Raw genomic sequence first — 26,275 nt, 5'->3', positions numbered from 1 at the left:
AAACTATTGCACAATTGCACTCATCTCACACGCTAGTAAAGTCATGCTCAAAATTCTCCAAGCTAGGCTTCAGCAATATGTGAATCATGAACTTCCAGATGTTCAAGCAGGTTTTAAAAAAGGCAGCGGCATCAGAGATCAAATTGCCAACATCCGCTGGATTATGGAGAAAGCAAGAGAGTTCCAGAAAAACATCTATTTCTGTTTCATTAACTATGCCAAGGTCTTTGACTGTGTGGATCACAATAAACCGTGGAAAATTCTGAAAGAGATGGGAATCCCAGACCACCTGACCTGCCTCTTGAGAAACCTGTATGCAGGTCAGGAAGCAACAGTCAGAACTGGACATGGAACAACAGACTGGTTCCAAATAGGAAAAGGAGTGTGTCAAGGTTGTATATTGTCACCCTGCTTATTTAACTTATATGCAGAGTACATCATGAGGAACGCTGGGCTGGAAGAAGCACAAGCTGGAATCAAGATTGCCGGGAGAAATATCAATAACCTCAGATATGCAGATGACACTACCCTCATGGCAGAAAGTGAAGAGGAACTCAAAGGCCTCTTGATGAAAGTGAAAGAGGAGAGTGAAAAGGTTGGCTTGAAGCTCAACATTCAGAAAACGAAGATCATGGCATCTGGTCCCATCACTTCTTGGGAAATAGATGGGGAAACAGTGGAAACTGTGTCAGACTTTATTTTTTGGGGCTCCAAAATCACTGCGGATGGTGATTGAAGCCATGAAATTAAAAGACGCTTACTCCTTGGAAGGAAAGTTATGACCAGCCTAGATAGCATATTGAAAAGCAGAGACATTACTTTGCCAACCAAGGTCCGTCTAGTCAAGGCTATGGTTTTTCCCGTGGTCATGTATGGATGTGAGAGTTGGACTGTGAAGAAAGCTGATCGCCGAAGAATTGATGCTTTTGAACTGTGGTGCTGGAGAAGACTCTTGAGAGTCCCTTGGACTGCAAGGAGATCCAACCAGTCCATTTTAGAGGAGATCAATCCTGGGTGTTCATTGGAAGGGCTTATGCTAAAGCTGAAACTCCAATACTTTGGCCACCTCATGCGACGAGTTGACTCACTGGAAAAGACTCTGATGCTGGGAGCGATTGGGGGTAGGAGGAGACGGAGATGACAGAGAATGAGGTGGCTGGATGGCATCACTGTCTCGATGGACATGAGTTTGAGTGAACTCCGGGAGTTGGTGATGGACAGGGAGGCCTGGCGTGCTGTGGTTCATGGGGTCGCTAGGAGTCAGACACGACTGAGCGACTGAACTGAACTGAACTGAGTACTTCTTTTTGAACTTTATTTTCCAGAGCAGTCTAAAGTTCATGGCAAAATTGAAAGGAAGATGCAGAGATATCCTACATACCTCCTGTCCTCACACACATGTAGCTTTCCCTATTATCAACATCCCTTAGCAGAATGGGGTGTTTCTTACAATTCATGAACCTACACTCAGTTCAGTTCAGTTCAGTCGCTCAGTCGTGTCCGACTCTTTGCGACCCCATGAATTGCAGCGTGCCAGGGCTCCCTGTCCATCATGAACTCCCAGAGTTTACCCAAACTCATGGCCATCGAGTTGGTGATGCCATCCAGACATTTCACCCTCTGTCTGAACCTTCTCTTCCTGCCCCCAATCCCTCCCAGCATCATGGTGTTTTCCAGTGAGTCAACTCGTTGCATGAGGTGGCCAAAGTATTGCAGTTTCAGCTTTAGCATCAGTCCTTCCAATGAACACCCAGGACTGATCTCCTTTAGAATGGACTGGTTGGAACTCCTTGCAGTCCAAGGAGCTCTTAGGAGTCTTCTCCAGCACCACAGTTCAAAAGCATCAGTTCTTCGGCACTCAGCTTTCTTCACAGTCCAACTCTCACATCCATACACAAATACTGGAAAAACCATAGCCTTGACTTGATGGACCTTTGTTGGCAAATTAATGTCTCTGCTTTTTAATATGCTGTCTAGGTTGGTCATAACTTCCGTTCCAAGGAGTAAGCGTCTTTTAATTTCATGGCTACAATCACCATGTGCAGTGATTTTGGAGACCAAAAAAATTAAGTCTGACACTGTTTCCACTATTTCCCCATCTATTTGCCATGAAGTGATGGGAAAGTTTGGGGGCGGGAGGAGAAGTGGATGACAGAGAATGAGATGGCTGGATGGCATCACCGACTCTGTGCACATGAATTTGAGTGAACTCCGGGTGTTGGTGATGGACAGGGAGGCCTGGCGTGCTGTGATTCATGGGGTCGGGGAGAGTCGGACACAACTGAGCAACTGAACTGAACTGAACTGAACTGATGGTACCAGATGCCATGATCTTTGTTTTCTGAATGTTGAGCTTTAAGCCAAATTTTTCACTCTCCTGTTTCACTTTCATCAGGAGGCTCTTTAGTTCCTCTTCACTTTCTGCCATAAGGGTGGTGTCATCTGCATATCTGAGGTTATTGATATTTCTTACAGCAATCTTGATTCCAGCTTGAGCTTCTTCCAGCCCAACATTCCTCATGATGTACTCTGCATATAATTTAAATAAGCAGGGTGACAATATACAGCCTTGACGTACTCCTTTTCCTATTTGGAAAAAGTCTGTTGTTCCATGTCCAGTTCTAACTGTTGCTTCCTGACCTGCATATAGATTTCTTAAGAGGCAGGTCGGGTGGTCTGGTATTCCCATCTCTTTCAGAATTTTCCAAATTTTTTGTGATCCACACAGTCAAAGGCTTTGGCATAGTCAATAAAGCAGAAATAGATGTTTTTCTGGAACTCTCTTGCTTTTTTGATGATCCAACGGATGTTGAGAATTGATCTCTGGTTCCTCTGCCTTTTCTAAAAGCAGCTTGAACATCTGGAAGGTCGTGGTTCATGAATTGCTGAAGCCTGGCTTGGAGAATTTTGAGCATTACTGGCATGTGAGATAAGTGCAATTGTGCAGTAATTTGAGCATTCTTTGGCATTGCCTTTCTTTGGAATTGGAATGAAGACTGACCTTTTCCAGTCCTGTGGCCCCTGCTGAGTTTTCCAAATTTGCTGGCATGTTGACTGCAGCACTTTCACAGCATCATCTTTCAGGATTTGAAATAGCTCAACTGGAATTCCATCACCTCCACTAGCTTTGTTCATAGTGATGCTTTCTACGGCCCACTTCACTTCACATTCCAGGATGTCTGGCTCTAGGTCAGTGATCACGTTATCGTGACTATCTTGGTCATGAAGATCTTTTTTGTACAGTTCTTCTGTGTATTCTTGCCACCTCTTCTTAATATCTTCTTCTTCTGTTAGGTCCATACCACTTCTGTCCTTTTTCGAGCCCATCTTTGCATTAAATGTTCCCTTGGAATCTCTAATTTTCTTGAAGAGATCTCTTGTTTTTCCTATTCTGTTGTTTTCCTCTATTTCCTCTATTTCTTTGCATTGATCCTGAGGAAGTCTTTCTTATCTCTCCTTGCTATTCTTTCGAACTCTGCATTCAGATGCTTATATCTTTCCTTTTCTCCTTTGCTTTTCGCTTCTCTTCTTTTCACAGCTATTTGTAAGACCCCCTCAGACAGTCATTTGCCTTTTTTGCATTTATTTTCCATGGAGATGGTCTCGATCCCTATCTCCTGTACAGTATCATGAAGCTCCGTTCATAGTTCAGCAGGCACTCTCTCTATCAGATCTAATCCCTTAAATCTATTTCTCACTTCCACTGTATAATCATAAGGGATTTGATTTAGGTCATATCTGAATGGTCTAGTGGTTTTCCCTACTTTCTTCAATTTCAGTCTGAATTTGGCAATAAGGAGTTCATGATCTGAGCCACTGTTAGCTTCCGGTCTTGTTTTTGCTGACTGTATAGAGCTTCTCCATCTTTGGCTGCAAAGAATATAATCAGTCTAATTTTGGTGTTGACCATCTGGTGATGTCCACGTGTAGAGTCTTCTCTTGTGTTGTTGGAAGAGGGTGTTTGCTATGACCAGTGCGTTCTCTTGGCAAAACTCTGCTAGCCTTTGTCCTGCCTCATTTTGTATGCCCTGACGTCAGGGGCTAGGATCAAAACCAGGTCTCTTGGACATATAGCTCACATCCCTAACTATAGCCTGAAATTACGTGTATATTTTGCACAACTATGGAAAAGATTTTCCTTTTTCATGTTCTATGCCATCATTTATCAAACTTTAGTGTACATAAGAATCATCAGTGACATTTGATAAGAATATACATTTTCTTGTCAAGCTCTCAGAAATTATGATTTAATAAGTTCAGAGTGACCCAAGTTTCTATCTTAGTATCCAGCACCCTGCAGTTGGTCTGAAGTTCACTGTCTTTTTTTTCTAAGAACAAGTCCTTCTTTCAGCTTCTCTCATAGAAATAACTTCCTTCATGGATTCATTCCCATTCTTCTTAAGCAAAGTCAGTTTGACAGCCTTCAGTGATTATCTCTTTTACATACTCTATATTTTCAGTTACATTTTATATCACAATTTTCTGTTTAAATGTCTGCGCTCTACACATAACTATGATATCTTTGAAGACAACACAGTCTAAAGACAGTGAGTGGCTTAGATTCTCACTGCAACCCATAGAATGTAGTAATGTAGAGCTAAAAACCAAGTAAAATAGAAGAAAACCTCCATGGAATAAATATGTCTAATGCTGTAGAACTGGATTAAGTGTAAAAAGAAGGTTTCAGAAGAGTCGGTATATTCGGATATCATCTCTATGAGTTAATTTATCCAAAGAAAATGAAAACACAATTTGAAAAGATATGTGTATTCCAATGTTTGTAGTAGCATTGTTTACATTAACTGAGAAATGAAAGCAACTTAAGTGTCCATCAACAGATGAATGGATAAAGATGTGGAATATAGGCAATGGAATATTACTTAGCTGTAGAAAAAGAATGAAATTTTACCATTTGTGACAACATGGATAGAACTGGAGGATATTATGCTTAGTGATATAAGTCAGACAGAGAAAAACAAATACTGTATGTCTTCACTTATATGTGGAATCTAAAGACTAAAACAAATGAACAAATATAGCAAGACAGAAGGGACTCACAGGTACAGAGAACATACTAGTGGTTGCCATAGGGCAGAAGGGTTGGAGGAGGAGCTAATAGGCAAAGGGCACTAAGAGGTACAAACTGATAGGTATAAAATACGTATAAAATGTACAGCACAGGGAATATAGCCAGCATTTTATAATAGTTTTAAATGGAGTAAGTTTTATAATGGTAATAAATTACCACAGTGGTAAAGAGTCCAATGCAGGAGATGCAAGAGACATTGGCTTTATTCCTGGGTCAGGAAGATGCCCTGAAGGAGGAAATGGCAACCACTCCAGTATCCTTGCCTGGAAAATTCCATGGACAGAGGAGTCTGGTGGCTACAGTCCATGGGGTCGCAAAGAGTCAGACACAACTAATCAACTGAGCATGCCAAATGTCAGAAACTAATATCACATTGTAAGTCAAGTATACTTCAATTTAAAAAAGAAAATAAAAAGAGGTAAAAAAGTAAATCATACCAAAGAATAATTGGTGATTGAACTGGTTACTAATTTTGCATCCAAAATGACCCCAATTTGAGACATTATTTTTATTCCGTAAAGCAGTATAGAGTAAATGCCATTAAAAATACAGTTCAGTTATATTCATTGATGTCAGAATGTGGCTCAGGGCTATGATGAGAGAAATGGGATACTTTAGAAATAACTTTAGGAGTGATGAACCCCCTTGTCCCTGGAAAGGTACAAATCAACGCTGAAGGATGGCTACTTAGGTGCTCAGAAAGGGACTTGATGCTTACGTTGGAGGATGGACTAGGTACTTTTATATGTGTCATTTTTTAATAACACTTTAAAAGAGAATCAACATTCTGTTGTTTAGCAGTAGACAGTTTATTTACTATGGGTGTGAAATTGAGGAGAGATGTAAAGGAAAGAGTACATGCTTTGGAGGCAGGCAGACCTGGGTCTGAATTCTAGATCACTACCTATTATCAGTTTATCAATGAGCAATTTATTTAACTTTTCTGGTGATTTGCTTTCACATATGTACAATGATGATCATAACACCTACCTTTCAGGATTATTAGTAAAACATGAAAAATGTATGTGAATTTATACACAGTGGCTGAGGCATAGAAGGAAGAATTTAGGGCATGTTAGCTAGCATAATTAAATGATGAGGAAAGGGTTTGGGCATAAGTCGGGAATTAATGTACTTTAAAAATCTTTCTGAAGACTAAACATCAATGATGATAATATATGGATGGTTCTATGGCATTAAAGAGCAAAGACACCCTCACACTCCATTACAACAACATCTTCTAAGTTAGCACTAGTTTTACATTTCAGCTTCCCCATGGAGTTTAGTGAGATTTTCAGCACTCCCCTCCCCAGTCGCATTTTATTTTTTATTTTGTTGTTGTCTTTTTAAAAGAGAAAAGTCTGGTTGTGACGATTAGCTGTTATTACTTCCAAATAAGAACATGCTTTCATTTACTGAAATTAGATCCCCATTCACTATGTTGGCACACTCTGGGCTGTCTCCTCCAGAGGGCTGGAGGCCTGTTAGATGGTACTCAGTTGGAAACTGGCAGCACCAAGTCTCTGCCAAGGCTGGCAGACCTTTAACATGGCATCTGGTGACCTTTTTGCTGAGCCCCATGGGTCCTCCATTTGCGATTTGATGTTCTCAGCAGGGGTGTAATCCAAATCAAATGTGAGATCTGGTGAGATGGAGTTGCAGGGGAGGTGGGGCCAGTGTAGGATCTGTACATTGCTTTGGGCAGAGGATGCTACTAGATACCCTTGCCATGTTTCTTTCTAATCCTGAGAGTCTGAGCTCTAATAGAGGGTAGCACTAAAGTCTAATCCTGAGACTCTGAGCTCTAATAAAAGGCTGGTTTGCAGGAAGAGCCCAACGTGAAAGGGAACAATTGGACAATTTTCTCCTCATTTATTTATCATCCAGCCATACTGTCATTCTCCCTAATTGCTGTAGTTCCCAGATGACACTAAACTCTTCACAGCACCCCTGAGAGCAGCAGCTGAGGTTAGAAGTACATATGAGGAAGCTAGCTGTGTCTTATTTCCAAAATAGTATTGATGGCATTTTTTTTTCCTTTTTCTGAAATGACAAATTTCTATTTTCAATAGTGCAGGTAGATAGCACACAAGCCTAGAAGAACCGTGGGTTTGTGAACAACATAACAACCAACACGTGTTGACAAATTGTGCTAACAGCAGACACATGCCATTTCTCAGCTGGGGAGTCTTTCTCATGATAAATTTAAAGTGTTATGCATGTTGTTGTTGTTTTTAAAGCAGCTTTTACTTTAAACAGATTTAACAGATTATTTTTAATTTTATATACACTATGGCTCTTTTAACAGACAGGCAGTTACATTTCATAGTTCTCAGGCAATTTTATCCTAAGACTGCCCACAAAAGGATTTTAAAGTTCATAAAAGCAAAAATGATTCAACCCTCCTTGCCTTCATCCAGAAGATTTAATGTTTGCCCCATTACCATTTTTACTCTTAAATCCTGCACTTCCTGCTTGGTGCCTCCTCTAATTTCTGTTTCTCATATATTCCCTAACTTCCACACTTTTTTTCCTGACTCTACTGGCACCTGGAACAGTCAAGGTGAAACCAGGAAGATTTAGATTTAAATCCTGGCTGTACCTTTGCAAAGCCAGGTAGAATTAGACAATGATATAAACCCTCTGGACATAAATTTTTCATCCTAAAATGAGAATAACATGAGAACCAACCTATAGGGCTGATCTAAATGAATGTTTGATCTAAATTAAATAAATGAATGTTTGTAAATGACTATAATGTGGCTGTCATATACTTACTCAATAATACTATTATTTTTGAAACCCCTGCAAAGTATAATTACTTATTTTTCTTAAGAACTTCAAATAGCACTGATTCTTTGTAACGTTCTATTGACATTTATTTATATACCAATTAGGTATATTTCTTGTGGTCTTCCCTTGTGGCTCAGCTGGTAAAGAATCCTCCTGCAACACAGGAGACCTGGGTTCGATCCCTGGGTTGGGAAGATCCCCTGGAGAAGGGAAAGGCTACCCACTCCAGGATTCTAGCCTAGAGAATTCCATGGACTGTATAGTTCATGGGCTCGCAAAGAGTTGGGCGCAACTGAATGACTTTCACTTCACTTCACTTAGGTATATTTCATATTATTTATGTAAATCTTAAGCCAATTTCCTTTAACACTTTGTAGAAATATACCTATATAATACATAAAGTACACATCATAAGTATACCACTCACTGAATTTTCACAAACATGATATACCCTTGCAACAGACATCCAGATCAAGAAACGAATTGGTACCACATTCCTAGAAACACCCCTTTTGTTCCCTTCTGGACTTTATAGCTCCCTGCAAAGGTAACCACTATCCTGACTTCTAGAAACACGTTTATATCAATTGGTAACTCTATTTTTCCTGTATTTTTGGATAGCCAAATGAAATTAACTTTCTTAAGATCAGGGACTGTATATTATGTCTTCTCTCATTGAAGAACTATGTATTAAATATACACTCCCCCAACATTCCCATTTTACTCTACTGTCATCCCACTACACCTATGTGACAAATCTACAGCCCTGGATGAAGCTCACTGACTGCCTTCCTTGCATCTCCACGAGGACTGCAGAACATGTATCCTCTCCAACTGGTGCTACAAAATCCGCGGTCTCCAGCCTTCAAGTAACCGCTCGGTTGTGTCCAGCCAACCTTCCTTCTTTGTCTGGTCAGCTATCTTTATAGCAGCTATTTCAAGCCATATGCCCTTAAATTCAGACCTCCTACCCCAACATTTCCTTTCTTGAGACCCAACAGGTACGTTGGGTCTCAACGTACGTTGGTTCTCTTTGTATGTCAAAGAGAAAAGTTAAGCTGTCAGCAATTTGGTCAGTCTCCTGTCACCAAATGTTAAAATTTGCCTACATCCTCACCAATCTTCCTGCTACCTGACCTGAGGTTTCATTTCTACCTCTGTCTTCTCAGTGACATTCCATCTCATTTTGTCAGGGTTCATCTTACGTCATCAATGATATCCTCTCCTTTTCTTTGGTCAGTTGTCTCTTCGTTTAAATGTGTCAAAGTCCCTACTGTCTTTTCAGTTCAGTTCAGTTCATTTCAGTCGCTCAGTCGTGTCCGACTCTGCGACCCCAAGAATCACAGCACTCCAGGCCTCCCTGTCCATCACCAACCCCCGGAGTTCACTCAAACTCACGTCCATCGAGTCGGTGATGCCATCCAGCCATCTCATTCTCTGTCGTCCCCGTCTCCTCCCACCCCCAATCCCTCCCAGCATCAGACTCTTTTCCAGTGAGTCAACTCATCGCAAGTTTCTTTAATTTTATTTTTTACTGATGTATAGTTGATTTATAATGTTGTGCCAGTCTCTGCTGTCTAGAGAAATGATTCAGCTATATAATATAGACATGTTTTTAATGTCTTTTCCATTCTTTTCTGTTCTTTTCCATAATGGTTTATCACAGGATGTTAAATACAGTTCACTGTGCTATATTGTAGGATCTTGCTTATTCTTTCTGTATATAATAGTTTACATCTGCTAATCCCAAACTCCCAGTCCTTCCCTCCTTTACCCCCCTCCCCACCATGAGCCATAAATCTGACTTCTGTATCTATTCCTGTTTTGTAGATAAGCTCATTTGTGCCACATTTTAGATTCCACATATAAGTGATATCATGTGGTATTTGTTTTTCTCTGCCTGACTTACTTCACTTATGATAATTTCTACTTGTATCCATGTGTTGCAAATGGCATTATTTTACTCTTTCTTAAGTCTGAGTAGTATTCCATAGTATATGTATATATACCACATCTTTATCCATTCCTCTGATAATGGACATCTAGTTTGTTTCCATGTTTAGGCTATTATGAATAGTGCTGCTATAAACATAGGGGTGCATGTATATTCTTAAATTACAGTTCTCTCCAGGTACATGCCTGGGAGTAGAATTGCTCAGTCATATGGTAACTCTATTTTTAGTTTTTTAAGAAGCCTCCACAATGTTTTCCATAGTGACTGTACCAATTTGCATCCCCACAAGCAGTGTAAGAGATTTCCCTTTTCTACACACCCGCTCCAGCATTTGTTATTTGAGATTTTTTAATGATGACCATTCTCACAGGTGTGAGGTGGTATCTCATTGTAGTTTTGATTTGCATTTACATTGTACTCCAGTCACCCTATTTCTCTCCTCTCCCAAAGCCAAAATTCTTCAAGGAGGTCTTTATACTTCCTACCTTTAGTTTCAGATCCCTCCTCTTTTGTCAACCCACTTCAGTCTAGCATCTACCTCCATTACCTCAGGAAATTCCTTATGTCAGGTTTCCTGATGATGTCCTTAAGGCTTAACTCAATGGATACTTTTTAGAACTCACTTTTCTCAACAGCATGTGAGATGTTGATTATGCCATCTCTCTGGAAACATTCTCTTCACTTTGTTGCTAAGACCACACTCTTCTAGTTTTTCCTCTACCTTACTTAGAATTTTTCCTAAGTCTCCTTTTAGGGTTCTTCTCTCTGTAAATGTAGGTGTTCCTCTCAGCTCTTTCCTAAGCCTTCTTTGCTTCTCATGATGCCATGACTAAGAGAATTAATGTAAAAAATATACATATGTCAATCTTGGCCTTATTCAAATCAACAAGTGTTGTAGCAATTGTTTTATGCTCAGATTACATGACACGCTTTAAAATGGGTCCTTTCCACTGCATCAATAATAACAGCTAAAATTTATACAACCTTCTAGGCATAATGCATAGCTATTTTTAAATTTATTTTTCTTGATAATAAAATAATATTTCCTCATGTCAGAAATTTAAAATAATAGTTTTATTATATAGTATAATATGGTATATAGTGTAATATATAATATAATGTGGGCTTCCCAAGTAGCTCAGTGGTAAAGAATCCACCTGCCAATGCAGGAGATGCTGGTTCGATCCCTGAGTCAAGAAAATCCCCTGAAGAAGGGAATGAATACCTATTCCAGTGTTCTTGCCTGGAGAACTCCATGGACAGAGGAGCCTGGTGGGCTAAAGTCTGGGGTCACAGAGAGTTGACCATGACTGAATGACTAACAACGGTACACTACACGTAGTATAATGTAATATCCTGACTTCTGTTAGGAGGTATTTACTGTTTCAGTTCAGTTCAGTTTAGTCTCTCAGTCGTGTCCAACTCTTTGTGACCCCATGAATCACAGCACGCCAGGCCTCCTTCTGACATATTTCCTTCTGCATATATTATGCACTCTCACACAAAGACACGTGTATTTATACATGAATTTATATAGTTGAGATAATTATATTTTTCATTTATTTGTATAACAAGACATTTTTTCATTAAAATTATTTGTAACTATTTTAATAGCACCATACATTATCTCATAGGAACATAGAATGAAACACTCAACACATCCATCTATTAATAAATAGTTTAAATTTTTTTTTCCACATTTTTTACTTAATATAAATTCTTAAAAATTGATTTACTAGGTCAAAAATTTTAGCTTCCTGACTCTTTAATATGTTTAGTCTGATCACCCACTATAAGAATTCTATTTATTTATGTGACCATGAGCATTTGTAGTCTTTATTTCCAAAGAAGTTTTCTGTATTTAAAATAGTACCATGTAATTGTTTTATGTCTTTTAGTTATTAAACAAAGTTGAATAATTTGCAGATTTTTGTTTTTATATAAATTTATTTGAGTCATTCCTACAATTTTTTCCCCTCTATTTAATATTAAAATTAAATGGAGGACTACTGAGAGAAAAAGAAGCCTTACGGCGAGATAATTACGGAGAAACACAGAGCGGAACTGGAGCTGGCAAAATGCCTTGATTTTCTTCTTTTTCTAGTTGTAAACACTGAAAATACCTGTTAGACTTTTAAGGAAGAAAGATAAATAATAACCTTTAGGGTTCATCTTTGAAACTGCCATTTCTTACAGTAAGGATTTTAGAGCAGATGGATAGATTATAAGGAAGGTAAAGCCTGAGAAAATAACATGGTTTCTCTATGGTAAATGATCCCTAGACAAATAACTAACGTTTACTTCTTCATTCAGTCATGCTAAATTATCAATATTCCCACCACCAGACTAACACCTGCCGTTTCTTATGCCAGCTTAGTGCAGGTGGAGTGTGCTCTGAGGAACAAAGTACAGAACTTGTTTCTTTGCAGTGAAGAGAACCAGAACTTGAAGGCAGAAACTCGTGCCGTGCCCCAGAAATCAGTGACTGGTGATGCGAAGCAGATCGGTGCAGACCCCCAGCTCCGACTGATCCCACAGATCATCAAGTCAGTCATGACCCAGGTGAGGTGAAAGGGAGCAAGCGCCGAGAGAACATCCAGAAACCAGAGGACAACGGGAAACTCCTGACGGGAGCGCTCAGTTGTAGATTTCTGGATGGCAAAGTGAGTAACAAATTCCTAAACTTTCCTCGGTAATTGGCTAGGAAATTCAGTTGGGTTGGAAACATAGACTCACATCAACACATGCTTGTCCTAATGGTAATTAATACATTTTGCATCAAATACAATCAAAATCATTGTTTAAATCTGAAAATGAATTTTGAGGTCATTCTGTATATAGCACCTTCACTGACTGCTAACTGAATTGGTCCACCTATCCTGTGACTAAATGATAGTTATACAGTGGTGCGTCATCACTTGTGCAAATTTGGGGTTTGTTAGAGGAGGAGGGTTTGTCTGCTTTAACATTTTAGGAAAAGATAATTTATTTTCAAAATCCGATGAAATCATGTCTCGATGTCAAAAAATTATCAGCCCTAAACTATCTTGATAGAAATATTAATACATTATCACTGCCCTCTGTTAAGAATCAACCAAACAATCCACAACAGATTAACTTAATAATGATGGATCTAAATGATTATTAATTTGTAATTAAAAAGCAAGAGTAGCAGCAATAGAAAACTGGACCCAATTAAGACCAACTAATGACTCATTGATAACAAAGTACCATTTCCAAAAATTGATGAAATTGCAATTTTTATACAAATATATAGAGGAGGAGTTTTGTACCACTGCCAAAAATGAAGTGACAGTCAGATATTTTAGTAGAATACTGAATTAGAGTCTGCAGTAAACTCTAACATAACTGTCTTTAGTTTATAATTTTAATAGCCCTTTCTAAATCACTCAGATGCTCACTAGTTTTCAGTCATGAGACTATAAAAGCCTGTGGATTTGTGATCTTTTATTCATTAGAACTCTGCAAAAATTACAATATGGAGTGGCTACCAGTTCACCAATGGACCTCAGACCATGTTCTGCAAGGTCTCAAACACTGGGGACTTCTCATTTTTCTCCTAAAATTTTTATTGATCCTTCTAACTGTAACATATTATATACTCATGTAGAAATTTTGGAAAATGGAAGGAGAATATAAGTAAGAAAAAATAAAACACAAAGAAAAATAATAGTTTATTTCTTTCTCTTCTTTTTTGCATAGATACCAAATACAAATCATCACATATATGTTCTTTGTCATCCTGGTCTGTTCACTTCATATCAAGAATTCTCCCCCAGCTTCAAAAAATCCATCCTAAGCATTTTAATGTCCCTGTGAGAGTCATACTCAGAAGTAACACTTAGATAGAATTTGCTACATGCCAGGAACTATTCTAGCTTTCCTGGTGGCTCAGACAGTAAGGAGTCTGCCCTCAATGCAGAAGATCCAGATTCAATTCCTGGGTTGTGAAGATCCCCTGGAGAAGGGAATGGCAACCCATTCCAGGATTCTCGCTTGGAGAATTCCATGGACAGAGGAGCCTGGTGGGCTACGGTCCATGGGGTCACAAAGAGTCAGACACGACTGAGTGACTAACATACATTCAGATCATAGATGAAGGAACTGAAAAACAAAGAAGTGCTTTACCCAGGTCATAAGGTTGAGAAGTGGCATAGCCACAGTTGAGGTCCAGATTCTAGGGCCTTAATCCCCAAACTATATTCATTCATTTATATGGATATAACATGTCTCACTTAACCCCTATTGATGGACGTTTAAGTCGTTTCTAGTTTTTCTCTTATAAATGAAAATTTGTTTGACCCTCTCTCTACCCATTTGGGATACAATGTCTGCATTAGTCACTGTAACAGGCAGAGTGTTCACTGGGTAAGTTGTTCTTGGATCCCCATGGTCTGGATTCTTTACTAGCTCTGCAGTGCCAGAGGGAGAAAATTTGTCCCTCCCCTCCCAGGATTCAAGAGGTTTGTTATGGGAGACTCAGCAGGGCTAACACCCACCCATCAGTCACAGCAAGACCTCGTGAGAAGTGCGGGGCCTGACTAATTGGTTCTGTCTGCCGAGTGTAGGATCCTGGCTGGCCAGATGGCAGCCATGGCTGCCTGGTACAGAGACACTCATTACCACCTTGACTAAGTGGTAAGTGGAATCCTGCCACAGTGAAAGAAGTAAACCAATCAGAGCTCCTTCTAGATTCCTATTCTTCACATATAGATGAAAATAAGCTTTCCTGTATGGGATGTAGCAGGCAGTCTGAACCGGCTGAATTTGCTCTAAAAGAAAAGTAATCGTGGGTTAAGGACAGGCAAGTGTGAAACTCTGCTCTAAATTACAGGTAAACTTAAAGAAAACATTAGGAGGAGGTAAGTAAAGCCAAAAATGTTAAGAGAAGCAATAGTAAGATACCTTAGAAATCAGCAAATACAAACTGTCATTTCACAAATGAATAATAAGAGGCCCAGAGAGCTTATATGATGTTTCAAGATCTCACAGAGTCTGGCTCTTCTCACTGCCAGCCCTAGGATCTTTTGTCTCTTTAATTCTCTTCTTATACATTTTTAAAAATACATATATGCTGTTTACACTGTTTCTCAGAAGTATCAGCTCTGCTTTCTCTCAGAAAATAAAAAAGAATCTGTGACTAGCGGCAAACTCAGTAGCACAGTTTCAAAAATAAAATTAAAGTGTGCTTTTTGCATCTGGCAGCATGAGAATGAAAGTGTTAGTGCTTTAATTTTAATAATTATCACAGTTGATTGGTAGCATGTTCCTTTCAACGCCATTTTGATTGTTTTATCTTGCTTTTCCTCCACAACTGCCTATTCTAGAACTCTGCCACTCCTGCTCACTCAGCCCACTCTAGAGAGCCTTTTGATTTTTCTTTAAAATGTTTAATGATTATAAACCCTTCAGGTTGCTATTTATACTGATAGGTTATTCAATATAAACTATCAAATGAGTATGGACACTCAGTTTTCAGTGAATCCCTCTCATAATGTCTCCTTTCTATGACCTGATATTAAATGTGGCCATGTGGTTCAATTTGACCCAGGATTTCCTTTTAATCAGGTATGGTGAGGTGACAGATAAAGAGACAACTGCCTTTGAAAGAATTTATTACTTACATTTCCCAGGGAAAGGGGGGTATGCCACACTGGGCAGGGTCACATGTGGAAGCACCAAGGTCAATCAGGAGGCAGAAGAGTAAGGGAAAAGCACAGGCCACAGCCTTTATTGGTGTTTCTTCCACTGGAAAGGTAATGAGGGCAGGGTAAGCAGATTAGAACTGGCTGGTTTGAACAACTCCAGTGAGTGGACTTTGGGTAGAGGGGCTATCCCCAGTCTGATATGTGGACCTAGGTTCATTTGGGACAGGGGAAATATTCAGTTGCTATGTGAATTAGATAAGGGATGTGGTTAGAGACATGGATTTAGGGTTGATTGGTTTGCATATAAAGATGTGTTTGCAGGCTTACTTTTTCTTTGTCACAGACACCTTTTATTGTGCACAAATGAAAATGCATCTAACTGCCCATTTATTTATCAAACTTGTGCTAACTGCATAATGCTGAAATTAATGTTGAGATAAGCTTTCTTCTTTGGGGATTAAATGACTCAATGACCACAGGGGTTGAAGTTTTTTGAAATGGGAACATGTTTTAAGAATTAGTTGTCTCACTCATATTTTCCATTTTTTTTTTCTCCTTCTCTTCCCCATCCCTTCTGATCCTTACTACCATTTATCTTTGCTTCTTTAAGGTTTCCAACCAGGCAAATGTCCACTGCATCTCTCAACCAACTGGAGACCAGTCCCTGTCCTATACCCATGGCCTCCCCAAGAGAAACTTTAGAGACTGGTCTTTAGAACAGATGGCAAGGAGCAGCTCTGACCAACCAAAGGTGTGTATCATAGGAGCTGTTGAGCATTTTTCTATTGTAGATGAAGGGATATTATTTGTCAACTGTGTATTTTGATGTAGAACAGATAATAAGATGGTCTAAGATAGACTGGTGGATACCATACCCAGTATGTCTCATCAGCTTTCCAGGAAACTTCCCTGGGAGCCCACAGGCAAACCGCAAATGTCCCGCCTGACCATCACATCTTCCTTCCCTCTTCCTCCTCCCAGATCCTAGTTTTTAAGATTTAGCATTCTAAATTCTCATATAATTTTAAAAAAATGTATTTTGTAAAAGACAAATGATATACCTTAAGGAGCCTTCTATCAGAGTATGTACTCTGAAATGATTTGCCTCTTTTCCTCACCTGAAGGAAAAGATCTTGAGACATTATAAACTAATGAATACATCCAGATTGAATACTTACTTTCAAGTATAACTATTCTTCCTATTCAGGACAAGGCCTGAATGTGGAGGCTCTGATACCAACTCAAGTACTCTTCTGCTTCCTTGCATTGGTCTTCAGTCACTTTGGTTTAGAGCCCTGTTAATTTGTTGTTGTTGTCATTGTTTATTTTTTCAGGATATTGGCCAGAGACCAAGTGAAACAACAAAAGAAGACACTTTTCTTCTTGCCCTGGTCAGAAGAGAACTCAAGTCTCTTCCTCTGAGTTCTGGCTTATTAGACAAACTTCAGAAAGAGCTAAAGATATTGGATCCTGTCTCTTCAGGAGTTCTTCTCCAATTTCAGCTGAGCCACCTCTTCTTAAGGCTTGAAGTCCCTCTGCAGTTGCCAACAGTCAAGATCCTTTGCCAGAGATTTTCTAGGGGGAGCTCTCCAGAAATGGTAGGACCATCTTGCTACTTTAAGTATGAGCTCCCTTTGTTTATTTGACTTGTACCCACCAGAGTAATAGAATCAAAAGGTAAGTTTCTTTCTGAAAATAACCTTTGCCATTGACCCTTAAGACACAAAGCCTGTTTATAGTCATATGTAGAAATCTCTAGTCAGATAAGACCCAAATAGAAGATAGATTTAGGTCCTTTGTTGTTGCTGTTGCTCAGTTTCCCAGTCATGTCCGACTCTTTGTGACCCCACGGACTGCAGCACACCAGGCCTCCCTGTCCCCCACCATCTCCCAGAGTTGGCCCAAGTTCATGTTCATTGCATCAGTAATACAGTCCAGCCATCTCATCCTCTGATGCCCTCTTCTCCTTCTGCCCTCAATCTTGTCCAGCTTCAGGGACTTTTCCAATGAGTCATCTGTTCACATCAGATGACCAAGATACTGGAGCTTCAGCTTCAACATCAGTCCTTCCAACGAGTAGTCAGGGTTGAACTCCCTTAAGATTGACTAGTTTGATCTCCTTGCTGTCCAAAGGACTTTCAGGAATTCAACACCACGGTTCAAAGGCATCAGTTCTTTGGCATTCTGCCTTCTTTATGGTCCAGCTCTCACAACTGCATATGACCACTGGGAAGACCATAGCCTTCAGTATATGGACCTTTGTCGGCAGAGTAGTGTCTCTGCTTTTCAACACACTGTCTAGGTGTGTCATTGCTTTCCTGTCAAAAAGCAATCATCTTCTGATTTCATGGCTTCAGTCACTGTCCTCAGTGATTTTGGAGCCCAAGAAGAGAAAATCTGTCACGGCTTCCACTTTTTCCCCTTCTATTTGCCATGCAGTAATGGGGCCGGATGCCATGATCTTAGTTTTTGTGTTGTTTTTTTTTCTAAGATTTAGTCTTAAGCTAGCTCTTTCACTCTTCTCCTTCGCCCTCATCACAGGCTCTTTAGTTCCTCTTCACTTTCTGCCATAAGAGTGGTATCATCCGCATATCTGAGATTGCTGATGTTTCTCCTACCTCTCTTGATTTCATCTTGTGACTCATCCAGTCCGGCATTTCTCATGATGTGTTCAGCATATAGGTTAAACAAACAGGGTGACAGCAGACAGCCCTGTAATATTCCTTTCTTGATATTGAACCAGTTGTTCCATACAAGGTTCTAACTTCTTGACCCCCATACAGGTTTCCCAGGAGACAGGGAAGATGGTCTGGTATTCCCATCTCTCAAAGAGCTTTCCACAGTTTGTCATGATCCACAGAGTCAAAGGCTTTAGCACAGTTGATGAAAGAGAGATAGATGGTTTTCCTGAAATTCCCTTGCTTTCCCTATATTCCAGTGAATTTTGGCAATTTGATCTCTAGTTTCTCTTCCTTTTCTAAACCCAGCTTGGACATCTGGAAGTTCTTGGTTCACATAATGCTGAAGCCTAGCATACAAGACAGTACCACCATGTACTACCAGGAGGTTTAACCCTGTTTAATTTCTCTTTAAAAGGTTTCCTAGCCCAACTTTCATTGTCAACTCTTAACACCATTGGAATAGTTACAGATTCAAGATAACAGGTCTGCCAGTCTACAAGCTCTGAGGTTAGAATGGAGAACTTGATAAAGATGTATCCTGACAGTTCCTAGAGATTTAGAGATGGGAGGCATCTTTGAAATATGGCTCATCACCATCATTTTACTAATTAGGAAACTGAAACCCAGAGGATCAAGGAACTTGCTCAGGAAACTCAGAGAATTAATGGCAGACCCAGGGCAGAGATAAAGGTTCCCCAAAGATAAGGCCAGGGTTCTTTTTCTGAGCATTACACTTCCTAAGTTCACACTGTAAGTGAATACACAGCATAGTCCAAGTGTAACAATTCTGGGAGCGAGAAGACAATATCCTAAAATAGGAAGAAACAATAGCAATGGAAAAATCATAAATGAGCACGTGTTGATGGAAAATCAGGTCAAAACCAATCTCATAGGGCTAATGTGAAGATTTAGTAATATAATAAATGCAAAGTACCTGGCCTCATGTTTAACATTTAGTAGGTTCTATCTCCTGCCCACTCCTAACCTGCAAAAATAGAATTAACTGTATATTTATGAAAATTGTATTTAGCAATACAGTGTCAACCTATTAACATAACCTTTATGAATCTTCAGTTCAAGTCAATTCTCCAGCCTGAGTCCTAGTTTCTATCAGAACCTTATCTGACTTCCCTTCCCCATTGCTACCCACCTCCACTACCCTGGAGTTGTCTGCCCATCAGAGTCCCCAGAATAATCATCCAGTCAAGCAATGGAAGTGGATGACATTCTTTTAGTCTTTTCCTATGTAAAAAAAGAAAGTCTTAAGTTTTTCACTTAGGTAAATAAAGCCTTGCCCCCAAGTAATCTGACTTTATCTTTTGAATATATCTAAATATAAGTATATGGCAACCCACTCCAGTGTTCTTGCCTGGAGAATCCCAGGGATGGGGGAGCCTGGTGGGCTTCCGTCTATGGGGTCACACAGAGTCAGACACGACTGAAGTGACTTAGCAGCAGAAGCAAATATAAGTATATAATATATATAATAAATGTATGAGACTTGTGAGAGAGAGAGAGAAGGTAGAGGCTAGGTCATGCTGTTGTAACAAAGAGCCCCAAAGTCTCAGTGACTTAAAAGAACGAAAGCTTATTTTTCATAATGAGTCCTGCCTAGGCTCTTCTCAGTACCATCATCATCTTAGCTCCAAATCCAGGCTGGTGAGCATCCACTCTGGAATATTAGTGGATGTGATGTCAGAGGGGAAAAAGAGATATCTGGGAGGGGGTTCATGTCAGCAGTTTAATCCTCAGCCCAGAAGTAGTGCATGTCACTTCTGCTCTCAACTCACTGGCCAGAACTGATCATCACCCTACTCAACCACAAAACAACCAGGAAGTATCATTTTACCATATATCCAGAAGGGAAAATTAAAGAATTGTTGATCCAAAAAAATAAAAAAGCACTAGTAATTACAATATTTTAAAATCTGTTTTTAAAATTTTCAATGCTAAAAATTTTTCCAAATACATTTTATGTCAGCAGGTATCTTCTTTCCCCTAAGTGTAAATTAAATGAGGATGTTCTCTTTGATATATAATTTTCAGGTGAATTATGAAAAGCTACTCTGGTTTTTAAAAGTTGCAGCTTCAGCAGATACAGAGCAAAACAAAGGAGTTGAGGACAGCAACTGTAAAAGCAACTCACAGTAGTAGCCATAAAAGGTACTTTTCTCCCTATTTATGGGCATAGTGTGTATAGACTTCAAGAGCTGGGAGGGCTCTTGAAGTAATACATTTGAAGACTTCACCCAGTGCAAAATCACTTTAGCCTTTACCAATGCTTTGCCTTTTGCTTATAGTTTTCTTTTCTCCCTCCTGTACAGGCATGCATAGAAACTTATTTGCAACAATGCATCATTTTTATGAGACTGCCATGTGAAAATGAAAAACCTCCTTACGAAATAATAAATGAGTGTGTACCAGGCAGAGTTCCGGTCCACATGGTGTGATTCCAGAAATATGTTCAGACAGTGAACTCCTGAGTTACAGGCACTAGCAGAAAAAGGTCTGAGGTACAGAAATCAGTAATTCCTTCATATAATCTCAAAGGAAAGAAATCAATTCAGTTCAGTTCAGTCGCTCAGTTGTGACCGGCTCTTTGCGACCCCATGAATCACAGCATGCCAGGCCTCCCTGTCCATCACCAACTCCTGGAGTTCACTCAAACTCATGTCCACAGAGTCAGTGATGCCATCCAGCCATCTCATTCTCTGTCGTCCCTGTCTCCTCCCACCCCCAATCCCTCCTAGCATCAGACTCTTTTCCAGTGAGTCAACTTGTCGCATGAGGTGGCCAAAGTATTTCAGTTTCAGCTTTAGCATCAGTCCTTCCAAGGAACACCCAGGATCGATCTCCTTCAGAATGGACTGGTTGGATCTCCTTGCAGTCCAAGGGACTCTCAAGAGTCTTCTCCAGCACCACAGTTCAAAAGCATCAATTCTTCGGCGATCAGCTTTCTTCACAGTCCAACTCTCACATCCATACATGACCACTGGAAAAACCATAGCCTTGACTAGACGGACCTTTGTTGGCAAAGTAATGTCTCTGCTCTTTAACCCAACATAAATATAGGCTGTGAGGAATAGTATTAGAGATGAGACACAGTAAAGCATGATAGGCTGTGTTCTCCACGAAAAATGACAAAATGCAGTGGTTAGAAGCATAGCTTATACTGACAGAAACCTAGACTCAATTCCTGTTTCTGCCCATTAGTGACTCTGTAAACTTGGGCTGGTCACTTACCCTCTCTGTGCTTCCATTCTCCAGCTGTTAAATGGAAACAGTGATAGATTTCCCTTTGCTTTACAGATTTGTAAGAGGAACTAAGTTAGTCAATGCATAGTTCTTAAAAATGGTACCTGATAGGGTTTGTTACTATTTTGAAACTATCCCTGGAGGTTCAGATGGTAAAGAACCTGCCTACAATGCTGGAGACCTAGGTTAGATCTCTGGGTCAGGAAGATCCCCTGGAGAAGGGAGTGGCTACCCACTCCAGTATTCTTGCTGGGAGAATTCCATGGACAGAGGAGCCTGGCAGGCTACAGCCCATGGGGTTGCAAAGAGTCAAATACAACTGAGTATTTAATACTACTATTAATACCAGAAGACATCCTTTCCAGTTCCAAATAATGTGACATAGTGGTTAAGAGCCATGGCACTGAAGTATGTCACTTCACTCTAGGAAAAAGGCAGGGTTTCCTATAAAAATGCCCTTGGACCAAGTGATAGACTTGATTCCTTTCTACAATGTGCAATGTGCCCTTTTTGATTGCATTACTTCATTCTACATGCAACCATTGAATGCCAGCTGTTTGCCAGGCACACTTTGCTGAGCACAGTGAATTCAGAGATTGGCAAGGCTCAGTCTCTCCCTCAAGGGCTCACAGTCCAAAGAAAGTGCTGCTGCCATATGGGTACACCAGTCAAATACCACTTGGAGCAACTTCCCTGCTGAGAGCCATAAATCTCCAGCAATATTTAATAATCAGCAGCCGTACTTCTTATAGTACAGATAGTGAGATTTGCAACCTGAGGAGCAGGAGGTGATGCGTCAGAACAAATGGCCACTTACTGGCAGATATGGGTCTCATGAATCCTAGACAGGAAGCCTTTCCTGAGCCCTAGACTAGGGTATATCTCTGTGCTGTATAACCTCACAGCCCTTTCTTTTTATAGTAGTCATTGTGCTTATAATTACTTCTTTGACATTTGAGGTGAGGAATAGTGTCTTTCCTGGCCAGCTCAATGTCCAGCATAGTTCTAGCATAGTTCCTGGCACATGGGAGATGCTCAATAAATATCTGTGGAATGTCATCGGCACCTCCAATTATCCAAAGAGCGTGCATCATTTCACTTGCAGGAACATTTGGATATCTACTACATAAAAAAGGTCCATAAAGATAACATTTTGAATTCATCAGAGAAGGTGCTGCTCTATATAAACCAGACAGTGTGTTTGTGGAAGTGCAGGACTGATGACCTGTAATGAATCCAGGCTCTTTATTAATTAATGTACAGCTCAGAAAAAGTCCCTCCCATGTTCTGTCAGGTAGAGCTTTATGTGGGACAGCTCTGTGATGTTTAAAATACCTCCAGCATCACCAGTGGCAATAGCTTTCATCACCTAAGTTGGACCAGATGAAGTAAACTGCAGAAGGGTTTTCTATGAAATCCACCAGCTGCAGTAAATGGGCTCCATACAAAACCTCCCATTCAGTACTCTGTGTACTGAGCCGAGGGCTAAAGTCTTTCTTATGAATTCCTTCCTACAGAAACCGGTGTTACAAAAAAAGGAAAAAGGAAAGAAACCTTCTACTTCAAATCTGGAACAGATACATCAGATTGGCAAAACCAATCTGTACAAGATCCACAGATATAGGTGCAAAACAGACTCAGCCCACATCTTATGGAACAGTTTGCAAAGGGAGGTCAGACAGAAAACAACAGCTAAAAGAATCAGGAAGCAATCGCAACTTGAGGGAAACTGATTACAGGAAAAGAAATTTGAAAGAGTTTCTCAAGCAGGGGGTTCAGGAGCACTAGAGGGGCTGACTGTGAACCCCAGTTCCCAGTACCTCACTCAGGAACATCATATTGGCAACTGGAAACTGACCACAGTGGGAGTTTTTGCACCATGAAAATTTGTAAGGCTACAGATTACGGCTTTATCTTGGAGAGTTGGTCATTAATGATTTACCAGCATACCACTGAAAGGAAATTTCATGAATTTATGAATGGAAATTCATGAAATTTCCCATAATTTACATGAATGGGGTTTGGGGGATGTCATAGAATGTCTGTCTAGAGAAGTAGAACTTAAGTTAAAACAGAGGAAACAGGAAAAGCTATCTGAAGGAGATAGCACAGCTTAGATCTGAAAGGACACATACACTGGAATGTTAAGTGAGTAAATACCTCAAAGTAGTTTCATAAAATACATGACTATAACACTTTATCACCTTGCTGTTTTTCACCAATCATTTAAAGAAACAACAAACAGATATACCATCTTAGTAACTACATACATTTGCATGCCAGACGGTAAGTAAATAATTGTTCCCAAAACTTTTCTGGGTTTTCCAGATTCAAAGAGCAGAGTCAAGGATAATGAAGGACGTTTACCTGGTTCAAGATTTCCTTCTAGATAGCTTCCCTGGCTACAGGGATCTGGTAGGATCTGCTTTGCTTGTGGAAATGGACAGTTTGGGAATTTGCTATCAAATTGCTATTGATATTTGCTATCAATATTTATCTTTGGAGAAGGAAATGGCAACCCACTCCAGTGTTCTTGCCTGGAGAGTCCCAGGGACGGGGGAGCCTGGTGGGCTGCCGTCTATGGGGTCGCACAGAGTCGGACACGACTGAAGCAACTTAGCAGCAGCAGCATCAATATTTATCAGGACTTAAAAAAGTATTAAAAAGATCAAATAGGTAAGTAAACTGCTACGATCAATTTTAAGTTTTCCTCACCTGGAAAAAAATTAGTGGATTACAAGTTTTAGTCTATGATCTAGTTGAATGGATCAGTACCTCTGAGAGAAGAGACTGTGGAACTCACTAGAATAGAACAAACTTCAGTTGACCTATGCAGTCTCCACATGCAGTCCTGTGATGAGGTTACCCAGATTTAGAAGGCCTTCCTGGGTGGGTTCTATGGTTCCACGGTGTATAGCAGGGGTAAGAGAGTATGAAAACATACAGCAGCTTTGAGTAAATCGTCTTTTCACAGCCTTTCTCCTGCTTCTCCAAGCAATACCGCCCCTCAAGACTACAATTCACAGTCAGAAGTGAACTGTTGGAAGCCCTGAAGATGGCACTGAGGGCAACCAAGGCCAAACTCAACATAGAGAAACTCAACCTAAGTTTCTGAAAAGAAGATCACTCATTCTCTGGCTGCCTGCCCCCACCCAAGGTAACCTAAATTAGATTTCAGATTCATTCATCTACAGAAGGCTATCTTGGGGCACTGGGTCTATAGTAACAAGGCACAGTTCACTAAGAATAAACATACTGATATCCATAACTGGCTAGCTTTGAAAGTAGGAGTGCATATATACTAATTATGTACATCCTAGGAAAATTTTACAGAGAAGGCACTGGCAACCCACTCCAGTATTCTTGCCTGGAAACTCTCATGGATGGAGGAGCTTGGTAGGCTGCAGTCCATGGGGTCATTAAGAGTCGGACACGACTGACCGACTTCACTTTCACTTTTCATTTTCATGCATTGGAGAAGGAAATGGCAACCCACTCCAGTGTTCTTGCTTGGAGAATCCCAGGGACAGGGGAGCCTGGTGGGCTGCCGTCTATGGGGTCGCACAGAGTTGGACATGACTGATGTGACTTAGCAGCAGCAGCAGGAAAATTTTAACTATGTAAGTTTAGTATTTATTATGTAAGTCTAATAGTCACTTCCCAAATTTTAATCAACTAAGAGGAAAATAATGAGCTAAAGAAAACAGAATGTTTACAGTAGAATTTCCCTTTCCTGTTTCTACCTCTAATTCCTTATGTAATAAATTGGCCATCTCTTTGGAAATCAAGCCATTTCTTATTTAATAGAAACTTTAAAATGAGGGCTTCCCTGGTGGCTCAGTGGTAAAGAATCCACCTTCCACCAATGCAGAAGACATGAGTTTGATCCCTGGTCCAGGAGGATCCCACAACCCTAAGCCCATGTACAACAACTACTGAGCCTGTACTTTAGAGCCCAAGAGCTGCAACTACTGAGCCCACGTCCAGCAACTACTGAAGCCCCAAGTCCTACAGCCCATGCCCTGCAACAAGAGAAGCCACCACAATGAGAAGCCTACACAGTGCAATGAAGAGTGGTCTGTTCTCACCACAGCTAGAGAAAGCCCAAACAAAAGCAATGAAGACCAAGCACAGTCAAAAATAAATAAATAACATTATATTTAAAAATAAATTTAAAGGTGATTAAAAGACACTGAAATAAAAATTCAAATTAAAAAAAAAAAGTCCAGTTTTGATCTGTGTTCTGCCTGTGGATTACATTTCACAATTAACTATTTCCTGTGACCAAGAGGAGAAAAACAAGAGTAAAGAATTGTGAAATATGCCGAATTGGTCCAGGAATTACTTACACTGGGCTATGTTTTATGCTAACAATAGACAATATGACAATATCCAAATAATATTTCACAGTGGAAAACAAATATTTTTTCCAAAACTAAGTGTTCATTTATCACACCCTCTACCAGTTTCCAGTGAGGTCAGCAGGTGGTACTCTGTTCTTTAGGGACACCAAATTGTAGGGACTGATGTGGTTTATTGCTGACAGAGATTAGCAATGCAGTTTTGGAGCATTAATTAACTGGGTAGATATGTTTCATAAAAGAGAGTCCAGAACCATATTAACCCATGTGTTGTATTTAGCCAAACAAACTCCAGTCATGAGATTACCTTGGATACAGGCAAAATAATAGTGACCACATTGACTGCAATTCCATTTATAACAACTTGCACCACGAGGCTTTGCTGAGTTCTTCCTAAACTGCCAAACACTGCGTTAAATGCTTTACTTATATTTACTCATTTAACATTTACAGGTAAGAGGAAAATCTAGGTA

General features: G+C 40.0%; 1 protein-coding gene across 1 annotated transcript in view; it reads left to right on the top strand.

Annotated features, from left to right (window-relative positions):
• The window catches only part of C4H1orf87 (chromosome 4 C1orf87 homolog), a 96,311-nt gene that overhangs the window by 14,459 nt on the left and 55,577 nt on the right, over nucleotides 1-26,275 (top strand). The window contains 7 exon segments of the mRNA XM_088834855.1: nucleotides 12,266-12,345; nucleotides 12,348-12,499; nucleotides 16,116-16,256; nucleotides 16,840-17,103; nucleotides 20,233-20,336; nucleotides 24,437-24,477; nucleotides 24,480-24,598. Coding sequence (XP_088690981.1) covers nucleotides 12,266-12,345; nucleotides 12,348-12,499; nucleotides 16,116-16,256; nucleotides 16,840-17,103; nucleotides 20,233-20,336; nucleotides 24,437-24,477; nucleotides 24,480-24,598 — 901 coding nt within the window.

The sequence above is a fragment of the Moschus berezovskii genome, chromosome 4 (assembly GCF_049115385.1).
Source record: "Moschus berezovskii isolate FMDL1 chromosome 4, NW_MosBer_1.0, whole genome shotgun sequence".
NCBI classification, from domain to species: domain Eukaryota; kingdom Metazoa; phylum Chordata; class Mammalia; order Artiodactyla; family Moschidae; genus Moschus; species Moschus berezovskii.
The sequence above is the reverse complement of the archived record's forward strand: the minus strand, read 5'-3'. Positions and strand labels throughout refer to the sequence as shown.